This window comes from Leptodactylus fuscus, chromosome 11 (genome assembly GCF_031893055.1).
Source record: "Leptodactylus fuscus isolate aLepFus1 chromosome 11, aLepFus1.hap2, whole genome shotgun sequence".
In the NCBI taxonomy this organism is placed as follows: Eukaryota; Metazoa; Chordata; class Amphibia; order Anura; family Leptodactylidae; genus Leptodactylus; species Leptodactylus fuscus.
Window position 1 is genome coordinate 18,547,965 of NC_134275.1, and position 15,828 is coordinate 18,563,792.

At 34.2% G+C, this 15,828-nt stretch overlaps 1 protein-coding gene across 2 annotated transcripts in view; it reads right to left on the reverse strand.

The window, feature by feature from the left end:
- The window catches only part of LHX6 (LIM homeobox 6), a 117,365-nt gene extending 102,321 nt beyond the window's left edge, over positions 1 to 15,044 (reverse strand). The window contains exons 1-2 of one of the 2 annotated variants that reach the window (XM_075259191.1): positions 14,967 to 15,044; positions 14,267 to 14,338 (exon numbers count right to left, since the gene is read on the reverse strand). In XM_075259191.1, coding sequence (XP_075115292.1) covers positions 14,267 to 14,338; positions 14,967 to 15,044 — 150 coding nt within the window. The remainder of the gene's footprint in view (positions 1 to 14,266; positions 14,339 to 14,966) is intronic. The other variant, XM_075259193.1, reaches the window with a different exon arrangement.
- Between the last annotated feature and the right edge of the window lie 784 nt (positions 15,045 to 15,828).

Below are 15,828 nucleotides of genomic sequence, written 5' to 3' on the forward strand. Positions count from 1 at the left end.
AATATTGATGGAATTAACACTTCTCTTTTGTTCATTCACTGAATTTTGTTAATAGACAAAAATAAACTGTTAACCCTTCTGTTTCTGAAAGCCTTCTTATTTTCATACCTGCCTAGACTTTTTGCACACATGAGCAGATTATTCTCTTCTTTCTGTGTGCAGTGCCTGAACGTCATCATAGCAGTTTATCTCTAGCCACCAGCTCAGGTGGTGGCTCAACTGAAAATTGTAGATAGAAACTGTAGAGAGGGAAAGCTGCTAAAATGGAGAATGCAAGTCATATAATAGAGAGAAGTAGTCTTATTGCTCACGTTCACACTGTACTGTTGAGTCATGCAAAGTTTGTTGAAATGTTAGGCATATGTTAAGGTTTAGAAATAGAAATGTCAGATTCTTCTGTGTAAATGAAAGGAATAAACGTGATATTAAAAAATATGTATCTGTATGAGTAGTAGTTGGGGAGGGGTACTTTCTCTCATAGAGATGTAGCTGGTGTAGAGACTTTTTTCAGTCCGTGCTCCATGGGAAAAAATATGCTAATTAGCTCTGATTCAACATAAAGAAAACTAGTAGTAGTAGTAATAGAAGCAGTTGTAGTAGTAGCTGCAGTAATTTCAGGAGTGGAGGTAGTACTAGCAGTAGTAGTAGTAGCAGAAGTAGGTGCAGTGGTAGGGGTAGTAGTATCAGTAGCAGTACTGGTGGTAGTAGTAGCAGTAATAGTAGTAGTAGCAGTAATAGTAGTAATAGCAGTTGCAGTAGTAGTAGCAGTAATAGTTTTAGTAGCAGTTGTAGTAGTAGTAGTTATAGCATTGGTAGTGGTAGCAGTAGTAATAGTTATAGTAGTGGTAGTAGTACTAGTAGTTATAGTAGTGGTAGCAGTAATAGTTATAGTAGTGGTTGTAGTATTAGTAGTTATAGCATTGGTAGTGGTAGCAGTAGTAGTAGTTATAGTAGTGGTAGTGGTAGCAGTAGTAGTAGTTATAGTAGTGGTAGTAGTAGTAGTTATAGCAGTGGTAGTGGTAGCAGTAGTAGTGGTTATAGTAGTGGTGGTAGTAGTAGTAGTTATAGCAGTGGTAGTGGTAGCAGTAGTAGTAGTTATAGTAGTGGTAGTAGTAGTAGTTATAGCAGTGGTAGTGGTAGCAGTAGTAGTGGTTATAGTAGCAGTAGTTGTAGTAGTGGTTATAGCAGTGGTAGTAGTATTCGTAGTAGTGGTAGCAGTGGCAGTAGTAGTAGTGCCTGTAGTAGTAGCAGTAGTAGTTGTAGAATTGATAACAGTAGTAGTAGTAGTAGTAATAGCAGTAGTAGTAATGGTAGCAGTAACAGTAGTATTAGTATTAGTGGTAGCAGTGGCAGTAGTAGTAGTGGTAGCACTAGTATTAGTAATAGTAGTAGTAGCAGTAGTTGTAGTAGTGGTTATAGCAGTGGTAGTAGCAATAGTAGTAGTCATAGTAGTGGTAGCAGTAGTTGTAGTAGTGGTTATAGCAGTGGTAGTAGCAATAGTAGTAGTCATAGTAGTGGTATCAGTAGTTGTAGTAGTGGTTATAGCAGTGGTAGTAGCAATAGTAGTAGTCATAGTAGTGGTAGCAGTAGTTGTAGTAGTGGTTATAGCAGTGGTAGTAGCAATAGTAGTAGTCATAGTAGTGGTAGCAGTAGTTGTAGTAGTGGTTATAGCAGTGGTAGTAGCAGTAGTAGTAATAATGGTAGCAGTAGTAGTAGCAGCAGTGACAATAGTAGTGGTATCAGTAGTTGTAGTAGTGGTTATAGCAGTGGTAGTAGCAGTAGTCATAGTCGTAGTAGTAGTAGTAATAAAATTATTACGTCACCAAAACATTTCCAAATCATGTAAAGAGAATTTCCTTCTTCCCATCAGTCGCTACCAACTTGTAGGAGATCCTGTCATTTATGTAGACAGTGCCCTGGCTCTATGACTGCTTGTCAGTGACACAAAGCGATGTGGTACTGCTGTGCTTACATGGGGATGACTGATCTCTGCATTGGAGCTTGGATACTTATATAATCATTAATAATTCATGATAATGTAATAGCATTATTACTATATCCCTTGTTCTTCTATCTGGAGATTCTACCATTAGATAATGACATGCTTAGCTCTCACTATGATTGTTATATTGTCATACAGATGACTTGAACCATGTTCCATCTTCTCACTATTTACACACTTACTTTATTATCACTTTTTATTTACTTAAGTCACTTTTCATTCTGATTTTACTTAATAACGAGAATTTTTGGAAAAAATATGCCCGTGCGGAGAGATCACTGAGGATTCCCCAGACTTGCACGCCTCCTTATTTCTTACTGACCCTTTTATTTCTATGCAAGGATGAAATGGAAAAAGAAAACTTCCAGGCATTGATGTGTTAATAAAAAGGAGGGGCTTAGAAGGTAGGTCGATATACGTGAACAAGTCAGGTCTGAATTTATGTATCGCCAGAAAATTACCTTTTTTAAAATCAACTTTCATGTTAAATATATATTTAAAGAATTTTTAGTGAGATTTTAAAAAAAAAATTCAATGTTGTTATCTGCATTTTGAAAAAATCCCTAAAAACCCACTGACTGTGGCAACTAATCCAAATAATATGCTGAAACGTCCTGTTTTCTGAAGGTGATTTCTTAGCAGCAGTGACCTCAGTTATCAGAATTCTGGTGATCACAGCTATCATGTATACATAGATAACAGAATCCACCAGTTACATTGAGTGATCTCACAGCTTATCTACTCCCCCTCCTTGGCTGAGGTCACAGAGTGTACTAGAAAACTCACCCATAGCATTCAATGGGGTCTGCTGCAGATCACTGTGTCCATGGTCTATATCCAGGATTCAGGAAGTTACAGAATATTTTAGGTTTAGTGGCAAGAGTTGTAATTGCAAGATTTTTAGGATTCTTATAGATTTTTTTTTAATATAGATTGAACATTGAAAATAACATCACCAAGTATTCTTAAAAATATGTCTAATATAAAAACGTGATTTACACAATAGGTAATTTCCTTGAGAAAATTTCCCTTTAATTGAATATGCTGGTAGCCAGAAGACAATGTATAGCTTATGAAATGGTAAGGTGGGTATGGTGTAAACTAAGGTGGGCATGGTATAAACTTCATGAAATGGTAAGGCGGGTATGGTGTAAACAAAGGTGTAAACTTCATGAAATGGTAAGGTTGGCATGGTGTAAACAAAGGTGTAAACTTCATGAAATGGTAAGGTTGGTATGGTGTAAACAAAGGTGGTATATGGTAAACGTCATGAAATGGTAAGGTGGGTATTGTGTTAACAAAGGTAAGCATGGTATAAACTTCATGAAATGGTAAGGTGGGTATGGTGTAAACAAAGGTGGTATATGGTAAACTTCATGAAATGGTAAGGTGGGCATGGTGTAAACAAAGGTGGGCATGGTGTAAACTTCATGAAATGGTAAGGTGGGTATGGTGTAAACAAAGGTGGTATATGGTAAACTTCATGAAATGGTAAGGTGAGTATTGTGTTAACAAAGGTGAGCATGGTATAAACTTCATGAAATGGTAAGGTGGGTATGGTGTAAACAAAGGTGGTATATGGTAAACTTCATGAAATGGTAAGGTGAGTATTGTGTTAACAAAGGTGAGCATGGTATAAACTTCATGAAATGGTAAGGTGGGTATGGTGTAAACAAAGGTGGTATATGGTAAACTTCATGAAATGGTAAGGTGGGCATGGTGTAAACAAAGGTGGGCATGGTATAAACTTCATGAAATGGTAAGGTGGGTATGGTGTAAACAAAGGTGGTATATGGTAAACTTCATGAAATGGTAAGGTGGGTATTGTGTTAACAAAGGTGAGCATGGTATAAACTTCATGAAATGGTAAGGTGGGTATGGTGTAAACAAAGGTGGTATATGGTAAACTTCATGAAATGGTAAGGTAGTTATGGTGTAAACTAAGGTAGGCATGGTGCAAACTTCATGAAATGGTAAGGTATGTATGGTGTAAACTAAGATGGGCATGGTGTAAACTTCATGAAAGCACGGTTTATGTTGTGGGACTGTTGTCTATAAGATATGCCCAAGGTATATGCCACTGTATGCCAGTATTGTATCCATCATCCACCACTTACTTCAATTCTGTGTGGGATACAATTTTTTTTGTAAAATAATAGTGTATGCCTTTTATAGTTGAGGCACATATATAAATCTTTAAAGCTATATATCAGACAAATGTATTCCATGAGCTCACTCTTTGGGCACGTGTCTGGCTAGTAATAGTCTATGGTCACGTTATATAGACATATGTATGTCAGGAGAGTTTCCCAATGTGGTGATGAATTTCTATCACCGTAACAAAGCTTACAGTCTAATACACATAAGCACAAGATGATCTTATGTATCAAAACCCATCCTGAGGGTCTAACCCTGAGGAAATTCAGCGTTAAGGATTTGTTGTTGGCTTTTTACGCTTCTGTAAGTGACTACACTGTAGATTCAATTGGTGATTTTATAAAATAATATTAAAGTGATTCCAAAAATTTACTCCAATCGTCATTTAAAAACATTACATTTTGAATTATATTAATAGCTGATGCCTAATATAAATCTGAGAATCTCTCTTTGACGCAGTCAATGGCATCTGAAAAAGATTTAAAGCAATTGACCGTGAAATTCTATTCCAACTTTTATATACGGGGTTAAACGTACGGACCATTTTCCCCATCAAACTTCTCTTTACGTCGCAGGTTATTAACATTAGAATCTGCTTCAAGTATTATCTCATATGAGGTAGAATATGTCACATGGGTTTTACAACTATCCCCGACCATCAATTTACAATATTATAATAAAAATATTTCATATAGAGTATATAGGGCCCTGATAGAAATGAGATTATTTGTATTTATACATCACACAATGGCAGAAAATAAGGGATTTATAGTAATATTAACATTCATTTCTGTAAGTTCCCGCACAATGATACATTTAAGAACAACTTGCATAGAAATATGCCATCTATAGAGGAAAGTGATGATTTTATTACTAAAATTTGTTAGCAAATTTAACCATCTAAAATTGGAAGAAAAAGGCAAAAGTTTTTTATAGCAATGTATTATTGTTTCATTGTCTTATTATTATACGTGATTTATTTTCTATTATACTTTGTACTTTCTCGCTATTATTTAGTACAATGGATTCACTGTCATTATTTAGCATCATAGAGTCATATTTTCATTATTTTTTAGTGGATTTTATCGTATCACTATTATTATCTTTATCACTAGTTGTCAAGTTAGGTTGAATAAAATAAATTATTAGACATGAAACGGTCTTTATAGAATATTTGATAGTCTGACACATTGTACCATAGGTGTAAGCACACCAAATAATATATATCATACAATAACCAACACCAATGGCTATAACTGTATAGCTTATACAAAGATGGACAAAAACCAAGGTAAAGCGAGAACTGATATGGCTGTCTAGTGTGCAAATACTGGAAAGAAACTTCTCAGTATCCATCAAAGTCTATGGAAATCACACGGCTCATTCTCCTGCTGCTTTAGGATATGTTCACCTCTGGCAGATGTGTTAGTGAAATTTTTTGCAAGTGTATGTAACCCCATTCCCAGTATGAAACGACTTTACAGTCAACAAATATTCCATGTGATAACACAGACTTAATCCTTCAACAGGGTCGGTGCTGTATATACCGGTGAATATAAAACGTAATATCATGTTTAGTAATCTGATAGAAAATATGTGCGGCTAGAAGAATGATTGCCCCTGGTAATGGTAACTTACTGCAATACACTTAGTTTTAGGTTATTATAACATAGATATATATATATATATATATATATATATATATATATATATATATGAAGGAGAGGTTTGTAAATGCTAAAGCCATCCCTAGCAGTTGTCACTTTGTTGTAACATCAATGTCATTTCAGTCATTCACTGGTGATTGAGATTAAAAGCAGAATTTATTATTATTATTATTAATTATTATTATTATTATTATTATTATTATAAAATAAAATAATAATAATAATAATAGATATATGCAAATACATTACTCTAAAGACATACTGATAGGGAATGTAGATTGTGAGCCCTATATGGGACAGGGACTGACAATGTCTGTACAGCGCTGCAGAATAGGATGGCGGTATATAAGTAAGCTAATAAATAAAGGGCCCTCAGTATACGCCAAAGCCTTGGTCTAGGGCTTGTATGTTCAGGTAAGACTACGCCACTTCCATCCATACTGACTTCCAGAGTCCTCAGCCTCGCACTTGCTAACAACAATTATTTATGTCTGCGTGTTACAATGTGACAGCTGTGTAAGTGGCCAGATGTTATCTCTGCTCTCTTAACAAGCGCACATACACATATCCTGCGACTACAAAGGGTTGCTGGAAGGACTATTGGACAATAAGGTTTATGTAGTCACTTCTAACAGTATGTATATATATGGGTGTATACTGCATGTAGGGGTATATTATATTATATATATCCATTATCTGTGTATTGATGCTATTAGATAGACATGTATATATCCCATGTATCCCATATGTATATGTCCCAACATTGTGAGGCTAATAATATAAGTAGAGGAAAGCAGAACATACGTATTCTGAAAAAAGACTTAAAACAAGGACCCCGGATTTTTCTGCCTGATTAACCCTTCGTATCCTCATTATTATATAATGTATATATACCCGGAATCCCCACTTCATCCGTTGCTAAATAACTTATTATTGGGAAGATTGAAAGGAAGATGGGAAGGAGAAGGGCCAAGCAGGGGGGGGGGGGGCCTAAAGGTTGGCAGGTGAGGCACACTGGCTTCATGTACACTACAATGAAAATACAGATATTAAAAACAGACGAAACTATCACTTTTTAATGTCAGTTTTGCATAAGTGTGTCACAAATTTTCATTGGTTTTCTGTCCATTTTTAATGTCCGTTTTGTATCAGTTTGTCATAAGTTTTTAACCAAAAAAAAATGAGTAAACTTCATTGTGTTTTTGGGGGTTTTTTTTAACCCAAACCGCTCATCTATTGTTACTATCAGTGAAACAGATACATTACCCAAAGAAACGGATACATTACTCAAAGAAACAGATACATTACCCAAAACAAACGGATATATTACCCAAAGAAACGGATACATTAACCAAAAGAAATAGATACATTACCCAAAACAAACTGATACATTGTCCCAAAAAAAACGGATACATTACCCAAAAGAAATGGATACATTACCCAAAGAAACGGATACATTACCCAAAAGAAACGGATATATTACCCAAAAGAAACAGATATATTACCCAAAAGAAATAGATACATTACCCAAAACAAACTGATACATTACCCAAAAGAAACGGATACATTGCCCAAAAGAAACGGATACATTACCCAAAAGAAATAGATACATTACCCAAAACAAATGGATACATTACCCAAAAGAAACGGATACATTACCCAGAAAAACAGACATATTACCCCCAGCCGTAAAGTGGACAGGAATATGACATGTCCTATTTTTGAACTGACATCATTCACATTATTTAATAAATCAGACACGGGGATGTATCCTCTGACTCCCATTGTTCTAAAAACATATATTAAAAACAATATTACGTTCTTGGGCCTCAGTCCAAAGTCAGGTGTCCAGTCATTGATATGAAAGGTGCATGTGTCAAATATAAGAAGAGGCGAAATCGGAGACTGTGTAGACTAAGGTGTAGATGGTAGAGAGGCGACTTTTTGGCTACACCATATAGGACATCTCTGGTTACTGCTTACTTTATATCAAATCGCATATCAAGACCCAAACATGACAATAAACGAAGATCAGAATTGATATTTGTTACACCTATGGAGCTCACATAACTCAAACCATCTATTGTAAGGCCATGTTCACACTTTTGTCTTGTTTTCACATTTCTTTCATTTTTTTTGTGTTAGTCCCCAAATCCCTGAACCCTAAATGTCCCCAAATGTGTCTGAGATCCAATTTTTTTTTTAAACAAACAAAAGGAAATAAAAAAAAACAAAAAAAAACAATTTACTGTGAACGAGGCCCAAAGATGAAAAAATGGTAGATGATGATATTGCTGGAATTAAAAACCCCATTCAGACACCTATGCAGTGAATCCAGGGAAGTAGATATAGGGGCTGTAATGGTAACAGTCATATATAGGCCCGGGAGGCTGGTGGAGTAGCTGGTGGTCCCGGGCACAGATTGGGATTGCCAGGAGCCTCCAGTTACCCCTCTGGCAGCACTTAACAAATGCACATGTCAAAGGGTAAGAGCTTGACCCTAAAGATGCTGACATCGAGCTCTACAATAGTCGCCGCATCCGCTGCTCATGGACTTGGACTAAGGATTCAGCAGAGGAAGTAAAGAGCACAGGGGTTATCTGTACAAGTAAAGCACCAGCCCTGGGTGTGATAATGGAAGACATGACAGAGCACGCCACATAATAGACATCACTCAAAGAAACCATAAAGACAATATTCTTCCTGCACAACAACACTTGTCCGAGATATGACACAAACCATTGTCACATTTGTGCTAGTAATATGGCAACGACAGTGACTTCTCATCTGACACAACATACATGTAACATATAGAGCAATCGCCACCCAGGTATATATGGCACATATACGCTGTCTATATCTTATCTTATAAATATTATTTAGTAATATTCATACATTGGCTCACAAGTATCATACATCTACGAGCAGCTCAATACATCCATAGTCTACTCTTAGTTAGTAGTTATACTTTATACATTATATAATACATTTATAATATAGAATATATACACTATACATTACAAACCACTCCAGGATTATACATCACATATCGCATGAAATCTCAACAAAACTAATACTAATATAATAGTCTATATAATTTGTACAGAGTATATACAGTATGTGGAGGCGATATAGATATTGGTCACAGTGTATCCTGATCTATGTATAGTCTATATGTACATTGTATAGATTATATATTGTCTCCTGATCTATGTATAGTCTATATGTACATTGTATAGATTATATATTGTATCCTGATCTATGTATAGTCTATATGTACATTGTATAGATTATATATTGTTTCCTGATCTATGTATAGTCTATATGTACATTGTATAGATTATATATTGTATCCTGATCTATGTATAGTCTATATGTACATTGTATAGATTATATATTGTTTCCTGATCTATGTATAGTCTATATGTACATTGTATAGATTATATATTGTATCCTGATCTATGTATAGTCTATATGTACATTGTATAGATTATATATTGTATCCTGATCTATGTATAGTGTTTATGTACATTGTATAGATTATATATTGTATCCTGATCTATGTATAGTGTTTAAGTACATTGTATAGATTATATATTGTATCCTGATCTATGTATAGTGTTTATGTACATTGTATAGATTATATATTGTATCCTGATCTATAAATGTTACAGAGCTTATATTCTATTTTGATATCAAGGATGGATGATATATGGTACTCTAATGTATTGTATGTATGCATTATTGTAGATTACTTCTGTATATATTGTATATTATACATTGTATTTTGAGCTGAATATATATTCTATACAGTATATTGAGCAATGGATTGTATGAATTATAGACAGTGTTATAGTATAAACTACAGACCATATGGTTTTATATAACATGTTCTGATCTAAAGGCAGAATACATAGTATATTTTATTAGATATACAGAGTGTATTTATTATACGATATATTGGAGTCTGTTCTATAGAGTGTGTATAGAATATAGACAGTGTATAATAATCTGATCTATAGATTAGATTATTATAGGCAGTATTTTCAGCCATGAACTGTATGAATTCTACACCATATTATATTCTAAACTACAGACCACATATATAATCTGATCTAAGGACTGGATAGATAATAGATTTTATTTGCAGTATATGTTACGATCTATAGTGTGTTTGTGTTATATATAGTGATCTTTAGAGTGTATGGTCTACATTCAGTATATTGTAATCTGACCTACAGTGTATGTATTCTGCCTGTTCTTCTTTTATATTCCAATCTATTGAATGCTTAGATTATGTCTAGGGGACGCCTAGTTTACACTTTATGAAGAGTACTATAGTATATCTATATGTGCCATCATCAAGTATTTCTGTAATATTTTTCACAATGTTTTTTGCAGCTTTATTCCTAATAAGAGTCCATCTGAACTGGGGTCAATCTCTCCTTAGTTTTTCAATGTATTTAGTAGCAGACAAAAAAAAATCCAACCAAGTGTTTTGTGTCATTTATATTGTTCCAGATGTAAAGATTCTTTATTGTATTGCATTCTAGAAAGTTTATGGATTATATATTGTTTTTGCATTTATTTTATATTTTATCTATATGATCTAGATGACACATTCTATATGTATTACCATATAATGTATCACTTATATATGGCATCTTAGTCTATATCATTTATAGATGATATACTGTATTCTGAGGTGTAAATTAGATCTATATGTATTGTTATAGAATTGATGGACTGTGTCATACATTTTGATTATATGGTTTTTGATTTAGAGATTGTATGTTTGAGATTGTATGTTTTATATATTCTGATTTGTAAATTATAGGAATATATATATATATATATATATATATATATATAGTTCAACAGTTGCTACAGACAATAAGGATTTCATATTATACATCTGTCTGTAGATGATACATTTTCATAAAATCTGTAAAATATAAAGATTATAAATCCTGCATTATTTTATTGATTTGATACACTACAATATGTATATAATATTCTGAAATATAGAATATATATCTTCTATAGAATATATATATATTCATATGTGTGTCTCTATTACGTAACAAGTACTAACTACTGCTTAATATTAATATTAATATCATAACTATATATATATATATATATATATATATATATATATCTTAATAATAAATTATTAATATCAGACTGAGTAAATAGTATTATTTCATAGTATTCTGTTCATCATATTTCCTGATTTTTTTTTTTTATTTCTCCCTAGTTTTGCCCTCCAGTCTATACATTTATACGGGATATTATATTATGTCATATTATATTATGTTATATTATTTTATATTATATTATGCTTGGTATACATGTCATACACTTATTTATCTATTATTTATAGAGACTGTAACACATTGCATGATGAAAAATTCAGTGTGAACAGTGTTGCTATATAATCCCTATTAATAATACATCTATTTTATTGTGTCCCTACTAATAATCCTTCTTTGATAACGGATATCAGAAGCTTTAAGCTTTTAACAATATGCATCAGAAATCGAATATTTACTTAGAATATATCAATAGACGGCATAGATATTAGGAATCTAATATAATCCTCCTCCACAATATATATATATATATATATATATATATATATATATATATATATATATATAGTTTATGTGGAAAGTGATGCGATAAAACATCAGTGTGAATGGGAGTCTAAGATTATAGACAAGTCTGACTTATTCCCGATAAAACGTATTATGTCCTATAAGTGATAAAAGTTTCATCCCCCCCTGTATATATTATATAGGTATCAGGATGAGAGAACAGTACAGTTTTCAGGATGATACAAAGATGGGATCTGGTACAAGTCACATCTGGAAAACACCAAAACCGAAAGAAGTCGTGACATTAACCCTTTCTTAGCGGCTGTGAAATTGCTTTTCATGTTAATAGCTTGTATCGCATGATGTTGGTGGACTGTATAGATTTCTATAGTGACTTCCCAATTCTATAGTCGGATAGTAATACATAGCATTGCTATCCTATCAGTGTGTATACAGTACGGTATATGCGGGTGATATTCTGCACGTGTTCACATCAACTAGAGAAAGCCGACAATATCATCTATGTCAGCATCGACATAAGGTGGTTGTATATGGGTCTATTTATAGGATATCATATATAAATATATTATAGGATATGCCGGAGATATGTCATTCCACAGTTCTGCGCTTTAGGCTTCTTTGGATTATAAGTAAAACTATAGAAATATAGAAAATATTTTATTACATGTAACATCTATCTACTCATTTATCTATCTATCTATCTATCTATCTATCTATCTATCTATCTATCTATCCACATGCAATAGGTAGCTAGCGTCTATTATTATCCATTTATCTATGTATTGTCGATCTATCCATCAAATTACTATCTGACTATATATCTATCGATCTATCAGGATATTCACTTACTATTAATAATACACCAATTTATTATCTGTCTATCTTCACTTACTATTAATAATACACCAATTTATTATCTATCTATCTATATTCACTTACTATTAATAATACACCAATTTCTTATCTATATGTCTATCTATATTCACTTACTATGAATCATACACCAATTTATTATCTATTTATGTATTATCGATATATCCATATATTTGCTGTCTATCTATGCACGTACTAGCTATCACATATCAATATATCTCTGTATTATCTCTCTATCCATCTATCCATCAATGTATTATCTATCATCACTTCCTAATTAGCTATCATCTATCAATTGATTTATTTCCTATGTATCTATACATTATCGATCTATCCAAAAAACTATTATCTAAGTATCTGTCAGTAAACTTTTTCCTCCTGTGTATATATAGTTCACAGTACAAAAGTGAGAAATAAACTGCTGTAACTGCACAATATTTCAAGGAAATGTTTCTTGTAGGATTTATGATGGGTGAGAGCAAAGACTATGACAATAAAATGTCACATAGAATAAAGGATTATGTGCTGTATATGGAGAAGAGTCGCTAAAGATATTCGCATCCTAGGAAAATGTGGGATATACATTATTAAAAAGAATATGGAACTTTCTACATAAATGAAAGAGTATGAGATGGCCACAGGTGAGAAAGAAAGAAAGAAAGAAAGAAAGAAAGAAAGAAAGAAAGAAAGAAAGAAAGAAAGAAAGAAAGAAAGAAAGAAAGAAAGAAAGAAAGAAAGAAGGCAAGAAAAAAAAAGACGATGGATGGATAGATAGATAGATAGATAGATAGATAGATAGATAGATAGATAAACATATAGAAGAGTAAACAAAACACTAGATATAGAATATCTAGATTGATCAAGATAGAGAAGAAGAAATTATAGTAATGTATATATCTATAAAGGATAGCGTTAGATCGTTAGAGAGAAAGCTAATGGATAGATGGAAAGATAAAAGATAATTAGATAGATACACAAAAAGTATAACGTAGACGAAATAATTGTGTAGGGAGAAAATTATGTATATCTGACAAAGACAAACATTACAGATAGACTAAAAGGATGTAGATAGATACATACCGTAGCTAGCTAGCTAGATAGAAGGATAGATAGATAGATAGATAGATAGATAGATAGATAGATAGATAGATAGATAGATAGACAGACAGACAGACAGACAGACAGACAGACAGACAGAGACAGACAGACAGAGAGAGAGAGAGATAGATAGATAGATAGATAGATAGATAGATAGATAGATAGATAGATAGATAGGAGATAGACAGATAGATAGATAGATAGATAGATAGATAGATAGGAGATAGACAGATAGATAGATAGATAGATAGATAGATAGATAGATAGATAGATAGATAGGAGATATGAAGATATGCCTGTATATTAGTATAAATAGACAAAATATAAACTGAAAGAATTATGCAGACAGAAATATCTATCTATCTATCTATCTATCTATCTATCTATCTATCTATCTATCTATCTATCTCTAGCTATATGTATTTAGATAGATAGATAGATAGATAGATAGATAGATAGATAGATAGATAGGCCTGAATATGTGTATATAGACTTCACAGTGAATGTCATTTATCATGTTCCTTCAGTCCATGTCCTAGTGTCAGCTGCTCCAGGGCAGGAGATAGGACAAGATCTTGTAGTTTCTGCATAGTGTGTAGAAGTTTCTATACATCAGTTTCTATACATGAGTCAGGTTATATACAGTTTGTACCCATCAGTCAGGTTATATACAGTTTGTATCCATCAGTCAGGTTATATACAGTTTGTATCCATCAGTCAGGTTATATACAGTTTGTATACATCAGTCAGGTATATACAGTATGTACAACCTTCCTACCTGTCTTCTCTCACTAATACCTGCAGGATGTGACCCGGTTTCCCTGGTTAGATGTGTCAGCTCTTCTTACCATCATGAGAGGACTTTTGGTGCCCAGACCTGGAGCTGCTCCCCTGGGCATCTGCTTATGGTGGGCCATCACCTTCCAGGAGATATTGCCAAGAATCCCCTCAGTAGGAAGTTGTATTAGATGCCACCAAGTTCCCCTTTATATTCCCTGCAGCCCATACACAGCAGCTCCAAACAACAAATAAGAACTTTCCAGGAGGCATTTAAACCATTTCCAACAAAAGCTGTGTCTCTTTAATGAAGCAATTTCAATCTAGATTGATTTTTTTGCTGCACTTAACCCATGCCTCTTGAGGTAATCGTTTCGTTCCCATGTAATCCAAGGCAGAGGAGAAAAAAACCCACAAACTACCTGCAATTAGAAATTGCACAAAATGCCCAGGATAAGAGGCAGCAAGTGTCAATTTCAGCTGTCAATCAGACAATCCATCAGGCCACCCAAAGAATTGCAAATTTCATTTCTTTTAATGGTTGTAATTAAAAATCGATTTTTTTTCCCTTTATGCACAAAAAGATACATTTGCTTAAATGATCTGCACTTTTATTTTTTTTTTTACAATAAACCTGGGGCCACAGTCAATGAAATAGTGTATGAAGTAATACAATTGTCGCACAGTTCGCATTGAGCTCAAATTCATGACCTGATGCCAAGATCTACAATCTATAAATGCAATGTGGATCCCTGTCCACCACAATCTCACCTTTCCTGCAGAGTCTCCTTCAGGGTCCAGGCTGTTCCCCTCTGACTGAGGGGTGACATTCTCATTTTTCCAGTACATGGGGAGAAAGAAATAGAAAGAGCAAAGATCTTGTGTCCACAGGTGATAAAATCCTCCAGGGGTTCAGATCTGATGTGGGATTATAGACCTCATGTCCAGGAGTGAGGTGTCTGCCCACCAGGAGAGGAGATGTGGCTGGAGTGGGAAGTTAGACGAGTCTTCCTTGCACTTTCCTGTTGGATGGAGCTGAGAGGCAGGAAGGGAAGGGAAGGAACATTACAGACTGGGAGGGAGGGCTGAGAAGTGGCCAAGAACAGCAGCTCCAGAGGAGAAGACCCAGGAGAAAGTGCCAGACATTAATCCACAGGTGATGGCAACATCTCAGGACCTCAGGACCTTACAGGACACCAGTGAGCTGAGGAGTCTTCTCTGCAGCCTCCAGCCCTGATCCCTGGACCTCAGAGCCCCCAGGAACAGTCTGAGGAGATCTAACAGGTTAAGAGTCGTCTGCAGAGGGGTCTCTGCCACTAGTAAATCACTTACAGACCTTCAGCTCCATATAGAGGACACTACATAGGGACACCTGATCCATTCATCATAATGATGCAGAGAGTTGACTTTATCTCCCCTCCTCCCCCTCAATCCCACATGATCCCCCCAACTGCTCCATGGACTCAATCTCTCCCAATAGTGACAAGATCATTGCAGAGTATTCTGTGCAGCCATTTTATCTGCCTTTTTACCTTTTTATCAGTCTGTCATATTCCAGACTTTTCAATGTCAGCTCTGTATATAGACTTATACACATATAGGCTAATACCATCATGACAGGATATATAGACAC